Source organism: Acanthopagrus latus, chromosome 2, assembly GCF_904848185.1.
Source record: "Acanthopagrus latus isolate v.2019 chromosome 2, fAcaLat1.1, whole genome shotgun sequence".
Classification (NCBI taxonomy): Eukaryota; Metazoa; Chordata; class Actinopteri; order Spariformes; family Sparidae; genus Acanthopagrus; species Acanthopagrus latus.
The window spans coordinates 27,109,213-27,121,338 of record NC_051040.1 but is presented as its reverse complement, the minus strand read 5'-3'; the positions used below and the strand labels follow the sequence as shown (position 1 = coordinate 27,121,338).

General features: G+C 41.7%; 1 protein-coding gene across 1 annotated transcript in view; it reads left to right on the top strand.

The window, feature by feature from the left end:
- The first annotated feature begins 6,099 nt into the window (after positions 1–6,099).
- smtnl (smoothelin, like) overlaps positions 6,100–12,126 on the top strand; it is a 32,355-nt gene continuing 26,328 nt past the window's right edge. Inside the window, exons 1-2 of the mRNA XM_037086450.1 lie at positions 6,100–6,263; positions 6,609–7,539. Of these exons, the coding sequence (XP_036942345.1) occupies positions 6,865–7,539 (675 nt within the window). The 5' untranslated portion in view covers positions 6,100–6,263; positions 6,609–6,864. The remainder of the gene's footprint in view (positions 6,264–6,608; positions 7,540–12,126) is intronic.

The following is a 12,126-nucleotide window of genomic DNA, read 5'->3' as shown; positions in this document are numbered from 1 at the left end:
CTCTGCAAATTGAGATGTTTTTTTTTTTTTTTTTACTCAGTACCCTCCCTTTATCTAATAGTAAGTTATTAAATGTACAATGATTGAAAAAACATTTTGTGAGATATTTTGGGGTGGTACTATTCTATGACCAGTCATACACTTTCTTTAAATCAGACTGTGGTCACACATATACACAGTCAACATCACCTCCAGTTTACTTCCATTCCATGTGGGCAAAGGGGAAAAAGAAAAAAGAAAACATCTGCAATCTGTCTTGAAAGCATATCTACATCTCGGCTCTGCATGGAATTCGACTTTAGTGAACTGGGGGAAGCTGCAGCCACAACCAATAACAAAGATGTGGGTGTGGTGACCCCCTCGAACAGACCACAAACCAGCAAAGTGAGTTCCTTGTGCTTCACAGCCTCGACTGCCCACATTCACCACCCGCAAGTGGTTTTCAATTGCCTGCGTTTGTGTACTGCATGTGTGACCCCGACCTGACAGGAGTATTCTACTATGCCTGGATCATCAGCAGTTCGGGATTGAGCACTGACAGGGCCATTGGCTCCACAGCTAACTGAGCTATTAGCTAATTAGCAAATGGTAGATTTATAATTAGGAGCATGACTTATTTCACACAACAATGATGGTATTAGCATCACTGCTCTGGACCTGGATGTTGATAAAGTCACAGGGTTTAGGGGTCAGCACTAAGGGGTTACTGAAACTGAACTGGCTTCACTGACTTCAACAGAGTGTGTCTTCTCATGCTGATACTCTCTCCACAGCACTGTGGCGGCGCTGGTTATAATCACAGGCTGGCCTCTGTGTGCAACACTTCCACAGTCACTGACAGCTAGATGGGTTACTTGATTGTTTAATAGGCTCAGGCAGGTTTTTTTAAGATGCCAAGTCTAGTCTAAGACAGATGACACATCAGGAAACATGAAACCTTTTGTTTTCCCTAAATGTGTCACCCTGCTGTGGTCCTGCTACCTCAAAACATAATTTGGATTTGGATCTGACTTGTTCTAGCACGCCCCACAGATTGTCGATCAGATTGGGATTTGGGGAATTTGGAGGTTCGCTAAACGCCTTGGGCTCTTTGTTGTGTTCCTCAAGCAGTTCCCGATCCTTTTTTGTGGTGTGGCAAGGTGCACTGACCTACTGGTGGAGCCACTGGCATCATTAGATAATTGTCTAGAAATCTATCAGTTACCGCTGTATCAACTGTGTTGATACTGTCATTATCATGGGCAACGTATTGTAAATCCTATTGTGAGTTATTCTGTGATTCGAACCCCTACATGGGGAAGTGTCCTGGTGTGTGAGGGATTGAAATAGCAGGTACTTTCTGCTCACAAGTCTGCTTCTGTAGAAACAAAAAAATACAAGAGCATTAGTGATGAAATAGCAATGACTTTCTTTGTCCTGCTTTTGTATTTTCTTTTTTGCAGAAGTTTGGCCCTTGACAGCAGCGATATATTTTATCCATAAGTGTGCTATATATCATGAGTCCCAAATGTCTACCAGCCTGCTGCATGACCTAATCCACACTTAATCAGCTGAGGCAGTCACCCTGCACAGAGGAAGAAGTATGTTTGTAAATGTCTCTGCAACATGAACAAATACATTAACTGGCTGAAGACCAGGTGCGAGGAAAATTGTTTCTGACCTCTCCTCCTCAATAACGCAGGACATTTACAAGCTCAGCGCTGCAGCGAGGGAACCAGCCTCACGGAGGAAAAACATATTCAGTCATTATCAAAACAATGAAAAACTCAACCAGGATGTGGGAGGCAGCTTAGAGAGAGAGAGATGGACTCTTGTGACGACAGTTCCAGTTTTTCATTTCATATCACCACTCTGAATCATAAGGGGTCGTACTACATCACCTGCTGAGTCATTGTTACCAGGGACCCACAAGGCTTTTCAGGGTGCCTTTGGGACAGTTTTACTGTAAACCAACTAATTTACTTTCGCAGCAAAGCTGAGTAAAATAAGCCAAGTGACCATTTCACACATTGAACTGTGCTTTTGCTCTGCGAGGTAATGATTGTTGTTGACAGGGCTGGTTGATAGATTTCAGCCACTTCATAACAACAATGCAGTCAACAGCAAAGACACGTCACCTTACAGAGTTGATATAGCAAATGTGGTTGCTAGCTGTCTCCTACTTACTCATCAAGCTGATGTGAAGCAACATTAACTTTCATCTGTGGATTTATTTCTGACCACCTGATGAATTTAAGTCCAACATCAAAGTTCCCATGAAGTCTCTGCACTCCAAAGTTCGTCTATTGTTTCAATGATCAAGAGTTACCATTAGTCTGCTGATCATTTAGCTTTCAAATATGTTCATACCTTCAGTCAGAAATAATTGTTAAGAAACATAATGTCCAATGTTCAAGAGCACTCTGAGCATCCTCTGTGTGGAGGATATTTTAGGCTATTTTTAAAAATTCAGAGTTTAAATAGAAAACTACAATTAAAATAAATGTTAACAAAATATTTTAAAAAGTTGAATTATTTCACTACACAACTAGAAATAATCAGGTCATAAATCAATTTAAAACAAAAATAAACAAATTGGAATAGCAAATTCAAAATTTGAATTTAAGTAACGGACATGATCAAACAGAAAGCATTTGCAAAAATAGAAATAGAAATTACAATGTAAATAAGACAAAGAAAACATGAAATGTGAAACTGTGAAGTAGGGAATAGGTAAGTTTGAATGAAAAAGTAAGGCGAGATTCTCCGTAGATCTCAGCAATGCATATTTTTGAGGCTACAGTTGTCATGACGCAAATAAATTAAAACGAACACTTGTGAATGCACTCATCCCACCCCTGTCCAGTTAAATCAAGTTATTATCATTTTGCATTCAATGTTTGTAACTTGCTTTTTGACAATTTGACACATAAAAGTAACCACATAATAAGAAAAAAATACAAAAATAAATAAAATGATGATAATCATTATTACAAAACAGATAAATCCTCAACACTTTATTTGACATGGTCTGTAGGGCACCTGCATAATAGATAGCGGGGTGAGAACCACTGGTCTAAACCAGCTCATTAGACCAAATATCTGGCTTTTTACCCATTCACTGCTGCCCTGTGTTTTGTAGCTAGTGATGCTATATTTGTCTGTCTGTCCTTTGGTGCAGGTTTTTCACTGAAAACAGCTGCCTGCTATGAACAGGATTCATGAGAACAGCGAGAGTAAACCCATACAGCCTCAGCATGGGGTGTAAAAATCAAAGCAATAAGCTGAAAAACACAGAAGCAGTGAATATGAGCAGTGTTCATTTCGGCAGTTTCATTGTTTTAGGTCCAGTTTTACTCAACAGAAATTTAAGTCATTACATTTTAGTCAAGTTTAAGTCAAAAGTTGGTTTCTCTCTTTAAACTTTTCAGGTGGGACTAGACACACATTTCATTTGAATGACAGAACAATATGTGATAAAGCATCTTAGCTGTCTGACCAGAAGTCTTGCTTTAACCTGCATTGTATTCCCTCGCTGAATATAAAGTGTGATCATAGATCTAGTATTTTCTTCGCCACTGACATTTTAGATCCATCTCATCCTGTCAACGAAAACAAAGCATACATTCTGACTGACAGTCATACAGTTTACAGGCATACAGTTTTTATTATTGAAAATGTATCTTTTAGCTTGTCAACATCTCATTTCACCTCACCAGGCAACAGCAGACAGCTGACCTGTCAGCTCTACCTACTGAGCCCAGAGACACTCTGACAGGGAACAGCAGCTCTGGAGGATCAGCGAACCCCCGACCAGAGCAGTGAGACCGAACAAGACCGAGGTGGATGTGATTGTGAACAGAAGGGGAAGACTATTATGAGGAAACTTGTAGGAAAAATCACTGCAAGGGAGCGAAAAACATATAATGAGGTAATGCAAAAGTAAAAAAAAAAAAACCTCTGGCCATGACCTTTAGGTGGCTCCATAAAAAATAAAGAAAGCATTTATTTGGCAAAAAATAAATATACCTCCCAAGTACAGGATGAGTCTCCAACATTTGTGATGTGTTTCCAGGAAGAAGAAAACTGCTTTTTGCCACTGTTGGCCTGATACTGGCATAAAGGTGAGATCCGCAGCAAGACCTGTGATCATGGAGACATGAAAGCTCATCTTTCAGGGATGGAAAACTGTGTCAATAGAGGAAAAGCAGAATCATTAGAAGTAATGTGGACATACTTCAGACCAAGATAAATCTCAGATGACCAGTAATGCTGACACCTGTGACCTCTGCCCTCTGCGGTGGTTTGTTGCAGTCTGTTTCTTGTACTGCCCCCAGCAGACTCACAGACAACCCTGAGGGAGTGAGTGTGAGTAAGATAGAGGGGGCAAGAGAGACGGGGAGACAATCTACCAGTAAATCACCTCACCAAACCCCCTCCTCATCTCCCAACACTCCCTGTGGCACCTCTGACTCTCACACAACCCTACACACACACACACACACACACACATGCGTGCGTGCACACATACACACACAGTTGACAGTAAGCAGGAGGGTGGAATGTCGAAGTCATACACACAATTGCTATCTGGAGTTAAATGTTTGCTCTGTTGGGGTCCAGTTACAAGGGGGAGGGTAGTGGTCCTCAGCAGCCAAGTTTTCTGTCTGTCTGTCTGGTTGGGCCACGATACACTCAACTACAATAGAATAGAAAATATTAGCAACATGTAAAAAATATAAAAATGTGGAAGATAAACTGGCCTACATGGGTGATTCATTTCTGCTGTACATGTATAATAATGAGTATCAAAAAAAGATACAACCAATGTGGAAATCTTTTTTTCAACACCTTTTCACGGTCAGATTTCCCCTCTTTATCTGTTACATTTTCTAAATGACTTATCTTAACAAAACACCATTAGAACAAGGGGATGGGAAGGTAATGATATCGGGGGAGAGAATTAAAGACAGAGACAGAGATTGGGGGAAAATATGTGTTGAGTGTGTATTGGGATTGGCCGTGGAAATAAAGCTGAAGTAGACCTTAATTACACTTATCACTACAAACGTAATGTGATGTGGGACCAATCACAGCAGACTGGGTATTTGGAAGGGGGGCCCTTAAAGAGACAACAGCTCAGACAGTGTTTCAGACAGAGGGGGATTGCAATGCTGCTGCACTGGACAGTATGAGGAAACTAGTATGTTTTATTGGGCATTAAAGTATATAAAACTACACTAGTAGTAACTCAGAATAAAATTATGAACCTTAATCATCGTAGTGTGTTTTAGATCGTGACCTCCAGGCACTGCAACAAAACATTTAATAGTTAGCCGTGTTTCAGATGAAATTGTAAATGGTCTGTTGTCAAACATTAAAACACAGTTCATAAATGACTCTTCCTATCACAGATGTCACACTTGATTTTACTTGTCGTGAAGTTTTTAATGTCAATTAATTTTTTATCTAATTGCCAATAAAATGAATTTAAGATTTGCTATACTGATACAAAGTGATGTGCTATCAAATAAATGTAGCAAAGTCAAAAGCACAATATTTGCCTCCTGCTGAAGATGAGATACAAAGTAACAGAAAATGGAAATACTCAAGCAAAGTACATTTACTTCACAATTGTACTTGTGTATATGTACTTGGTAACAGTGCATCACTGACCATAATATAGGAGATGTAAAGGTGACACAGTCAAAGTCATCACATTTACAGACATATGTTTTATGAGGTCACCATGGCAACATGCTTCATTTATGATAGAAATAACCACCATGCTGCCATCGATAAAAGATAGTGATAGATTACTCACACACACAAGTAATGCAACACTGCAAATAAGCCTCTAGTTGTACATTTCTTTCAATTAAAAAAGTGAAAAGAACAGATGAGAGAGAAAAAAGCAAAATGTAGCACAGAGCAGGGAAAGTAACAAAAAGGAGAGGAGGAGTGAAGACTAAGAGAGAGGAGTCCTCCTTCCGACAGTTTGCACAGTGCAAGCATATAAAAGCGACCCGGCCCGCCTCCCTCCCCCCCCTCACATTTACTACTCTCTTCATGTTGTTTCTTCCCTCCACCACCACCACCAACCTCCTCCTCTATCCCTCCCTCTCTCTCCTCCCTCCTCCTCCAGGCTTAAAGAGAGAAGTGATCAACCTGAGAGTTTAAACAAACCAGAGAGCCGGCAGAGCACACACACTTGCACAGACGCACTCACAAGCTGCTGAGCGCCGAGGAAACTCTACCGAGCCGCAGCAGAGGGCCAAGCTGAGGTAGGTTTGTTGTAGCTGTGCGTGAAGATGACCTCATTGACGTGTTTTATGACTGTTATGAAACCTAGATGGCACATAGACATTTGAGCTTTCTGTCTGTCATTCTGACTGTTTAAAAACACAGTCTCGAGTTCAGTTCAATGCAGGAAAGTCAGTCAAAGCAGTCTTTTGGATCAAGTTTGGGATGTTTTGGATTCTTTTTCAGCAGATTCTCAATGATATAGTACAAGCCTTAATTTCAGTTTCTTGAATAAGTTGAAATGTAGCTGTTTGCACAGGATGTCATTCTTCCCCAGCTAAGCACAGTATCACAAACTAAAGGTTAACTCTTGTCCCCCCTTTCAGACAAAAGAAATTACCTGAAGAAGTACCTGAAAAGCGGATCTAATTGAAGGAGAAGCAACCCAGGACGTCCCAGGAAAAATCTGGAAGAGTGGGGATAAAACCAGACCTTTGCCTCCTCCACAAACTTTCACCTCCTAACCCTTGTCTGTCAGCTCCCCGTCCAGCCTATCCCTCAGCACTCTGACATAAGCTATTCTCCAGTGGCCAGAGGAGCTCGATCTCAGACTCACAACTGATTTCACAACTGTTTTCCGTGATGGAAGCCCCTACCTTGGCAGAGATGGGAGACTTGTGTCACCCCCGGTCTCCCTCTCCAGAAGGGGAGACAGTGTGTGCAGCTCTAGCCCGCTATGAGAAGACTCTCAGAGATGCCATTAGGGAGATCCACATGGATGTCAGCACTTTTAAGCTGGGCATGGAAAGACGTCTGGAGGAGACGGCCAACCTGAGTGGGCCTCTTGGACGAGCTGTGGCTCAGCTCCAGCAGGAGAACCGACAGCTCAAGAGTCAGCTGGAGGTTCTCACCCGACAGGTGGAGCTCCTGAGCGGGATGACGTGCGACAGGAGCACCTTCAACTACAGCCACAATCACAGCCAGAATAACAAGAATCACCTCAGTGACATTCAGAAGAACCATCAGGAGATTAAAGAGGTGGTCTACGGAAAGGGTCAGGCTCAGGCTCAGGCTAACACTCAGAGCCAGGCTCACCTCCATATCCAGTCCTGCAGCCTGGGGAGCCAGGCTCAGACCTATGGCAGTCATTCCAGTCCTGCGTCCCCACCTGCCCCCCTCTCATCCTCACCGACTTCCAGCAGTCCACCTGTGGGTGCCAGAGTTTCCTCCATGATGACGGGCCCGGTGTCAGGCAGCAGCCCCTCCACCACTCGCTTCTCTAGCCGAGCCACATTTGCCGTGTCCAGCAAGACGAATGTGAGTACTGAATGTTTGTAGAGAAGAAAGTCCTTTCAATAAAGGTCATGTCTAGAATGTATTACAAGCACTTTCATGAGAAATTATCATGCATTTGAAAGGCTTAATAAAACTAAATGTTTGTAATAAGGCATGGCAACATATACTAAGGTTTATAAAGTTGACAGCTGTTGACGTAATATATCATAAACTTAGCATCCATATTGCTTTATACCTCTATGCCAAAGTGGCAAGGTGTTCATTTTTTAAACGCATGGTTAATGCACGCATGTTATGACACTCGCCCCATAGTTTGGGAAATCAGGAAGCGTGAGTTGATGAATGACGAGCAGAAACAAAACTCCTTGAGCAGAAATGGATAAAGAAGAGGGTCTTTTGAAGGACAGGTTCGGCTTCAAAGCCCTGCCAGATGGCGATAACTTACTCACTCTCGCAATATATCTTTACGGGTGGACCATAGTGGACTTCCTAACCATTACTTTCCAAACTTGTAAATTGATACATTTTTAGTATGCACTATGATAATGCCTATACTAAAGTGCAGTAAGATGCTAAGTGGTGGTGACACTTATGTCATGTGACCGCAATGGAGTACACTTATAGCCTAATGTTAGCTTTTTACGTCTTTATTTCTTTTTTCTTTGACGTATATAGATTAGGAGTGTGCTGCTGTGGTAAAGATGCAGAATGTGTGTTTGACTATGGCTGTGTTGTGGCTGTGTGGATGTATCTTATGAGCATGGGCGTCGGTGGGGCCCACCACCCGGCCTGTCTGCTCTACCAAATGAGCCCAGAGACACTGTAGCGCCTATAGCCAGTCATCGGGGCCGTTTACTGGGACAACCATTTCACATAGTCCACCACGTCAGCTCCACCACTGGTTGTTTGTTTTAAATAACACAAGCACAACCCACACAGCCAGTCAAGATAGAAAATAAATGACGTGTCAGTTACACTCACAGGTAGTCCGCTGGACAAGAGGGAGGGAGGTCAGTGGGAACCGTGTCTAGTGCCAACAGCCAAGTGCCTGTTCTTGGCTGCCCTCCTGTGTCCACGACCCCCTGGGTGACCCTGTGGTCTGATGTACAACCAGAGAGATGGAGGGAGCTCAGTTGGCCACAATGAATTTACTATGAGATCAGACTGCAAAAGAGACAAGAATTAGTTGTCTAACGTGCTATTTCTAAACCATATATTCAGGGACTGGTGTTAAAGGGTTGACGTTGTGTTCTATGAAGGGAGGATGTTATTAAGATGAATCAAAAACTAATAGTGATCAATTTAATACATTTACTTTTTCATTAAAATATAATTTGACAGGAATAAATACAAATTAACACTTAAGATAAAACCGTAACCCAATAATTGAAAATATTTAATTACAAATGGATTTTTAATGCATGGAAATTAAAAAGTAAAATAACTTTTAATGTAAAACCTTTTTAAAAAAATGTTAATGTAATATTTAAAAAATAGCATCATTGCAGTCATATCTTTGTTTTATTCCCTCGTAGTTGAACTCACTACCATTTTTTTATGGTAGTGGGCTATTTACCCACTACCATAAAGCAGTTTAAGCTATTATGAATTAGTCTTGACTCAATATACATACTTTTTCTTTTTTATATTCAAATATATGATCTGGGTTAGGGATCTGTAAGGTAGGCCTACCGATTTTCTCACATTTTCTCACGCTACTCCAGCCAGATATAGTATCAAACCACGTGCTATGACATACCAGAATAAATGATATGACAAACACACTTCATGCAGTTACACAAAAGTCGAAGGAAAGAGCGGCAAACGTCTGATGAAATTGTCCCACGCACATTTTAAATTCTTCTTACGCCATGCATGCGAGTCACCAGCTGTGTCACTGCCATTGCACAACAGCCCTCAGCCAGCATGGATAAGGATTTATGAAGAAAAAGTAACATGAGTTGAGCAGGCTTCTGGGAGGTGCGGTTAATGTGGTTTTCAGACCTGAGTCGAATATGTCAAATCAGCACTGTGAAATGGGGAGAAGTAATTATCGCTTTTGTCCCATACCAACCTCCTCAGTCCAGTTTTGGGTAATTCTATGTTTTCACTTGGCCAGAATGATTACATGGTTCTGGTTTTGAAAAAGAGATGTCCAAACACTGGTCTTGTGAAACTCCCTCTAAACTCCACTGAATACATTTCAAAAGTGATGAGTCAAGTCAAAATCAAACCTGTTTTCCAAGTCCATCAATACTGGTTTTATGGTGTCTTGTGTCTGTGTCTCATCTACATAGTTGACCACATCGTCGATGACCAGACAGTGTCAGTGTTTTAGTGCCCCTCCTTGGCCTCTTCTTGCCTCTTGTGTTAAGTGGAGCGAAATAGTGAGGACCCAGTCACAAGACACTCAGGAGGCAGGCGGGGTAAAGAACAAAAATCAAGTTTTTAATAACAAAAGCTGTAAACCAAGATCTGAAAGAATACAAAATTTAAAAAAACACAAAGCCCGAACACAAAAGCTAAACAAAGTTCAAACCATGAAAAGCAAAGTACAAACCAGGAACAACACAAGGAATTAAAGCCAGAAATAAACCATGGGAGAAGGGACACAGAGGCACGGGAACAGGCTCAGGGGAACAAAACAAACCAACTAGCAAGGACAGCAGGGAGCACACAGACTATATGATGGACTGATTAACTAATAGGACACGGGTGAACACAGAAATAGGGCAGGAAATCACACTAAGGGAGGAAATGCAAAGCAAAACATGGCACAAGGGGGCAGAACTTCAAAATAAAACAGGAAACAACAAAACCACAACTCAAACTACAACACTGATGAAACAGAAATACAGACGCTCCTTCTTTCCATCCTGTGGTTGCTGCATCACTCAGCCAATAGATGATGTGTATGTTTTTTTTTTCCTGGCATTATCCTGATCAGAGACTTACGTGGGTTTTTTTCATAGCAGAAAAAATTTAATCTGTCAAATCTGTCTAAATATTTGGAAACAGAACGAGTAACTATCAAGATTTATTCTATTTTGTCTTCCCATTTTCAGGCTTTTGTGTTTACATACATTTGAGTGTATTTTGGAATTGGCAAGAATGAAGGCAAATCCAACCAATGCCTTTATTAATTGCAAGGAATTTGCCAGAAATTTCTCAGAGCAGTCTTGCAACACGATCCACTTTAACCCAAATGCTTCCACTGGCTGGGGTATGCTACACAAACTTGCACAAAAGTAAAAATACACGAGCTTCATCGGGAGACATATTTTATTTATTTCCTTACTTTTGTGGATTCTGGACACCTTTTGGACATTGACTCCTTAAGTAATATACTGCAGAATCATATGATACTGGGACCGAGTGGCTGAGGTGAATGGCAGGAGGAGGGCCACAGAGGATGTTAATCACTTCCAGGGTGCTGAGTCCTGCTCTGGAAAGTATGACATTTATGGGGCCAGTATTCAGACTCTTTTTACTTGGAGCAGAGGTGGTCCTCGGTGAGGCTCGCTATTTCGTCTTGCCTGTAAAGTCACAGCTGACACAAAGCTGGGACACATTACGCCTACACATACCTCTATCCTCGCACACATCCCTCATGCAAACTGAGTGTGCATATAATGGAGCGCAGCAGGCAGCAGGTTGAGATGGCAATGATACGACACAGTTTTGGAATCGGCTTTCCAAAATGATACAGACTGCTATGGACAACATCAGCTCTGTATGTATCTTATCCGTTTATTTCACAGAGACAGTGCACAGCCTCTAAGCTGGTCCAGAGTTAGCTAAAAGCTAATTTACATCTGCATTCATTGGGCAGGAGACAGAGAAAAAAAATTACAGCATAAGAGCAGTTACAAAATATAAAAATACATGAGTACATGTCTGAGTTGATTTCCTAGACTCAGGAGATCTACGCTGTATTGTATTATGAACTCTTTTAATGGGGGAGGGGCTAGAGCATTGATACCCTTGTACACTAAACAAACATCAGCAAGACGCACCATATTTTCAAGGGTTAGAAGGTTATACCTCTGAATGATGTTACAGTAGTGGTAACCTTGTGGGCCTTGCACGTTTGCTTTACCCTGAAGTCTGCCTGTAAAGGTTTGGTTCAGGTTTTCAGTCTTGCATACCAAAGTCTACTTCAATATCTAACTTCATGCAAAGTATGTGCACACACTGAATTGCAGATACAGATATGACAATTATGCAAATCGCCGTTCCTCCTGTATCTGTCATTACCAAAGTATTTTGTGGAAGAATGTTATCTTATGTGGAATCATGTGGTTCAGAGTGAAACACCACAAGGGCACCTTTGTTTCTGTGTTTCTGCCACGGGAGATCCCCCGCACAGAGCTCACATCAAACATACAGAAAATACTCATGTACTGTTTCCATGCACATGCACATGCAAGGTTCACAGTCTCTACGCTGCTCCTCTTCTCATGTCTTGGTAATCAGCGCCATGCCATTTTTTCATCCACGCAGTCAGATCCTGACACACTGCTGTTTGAATCATAATGGCAGCTTGCTCTTCCTGCCACGCCCTCACCTGTCTGTCAGGATAGGAAGATACAGTACGTTGAGTTCAGC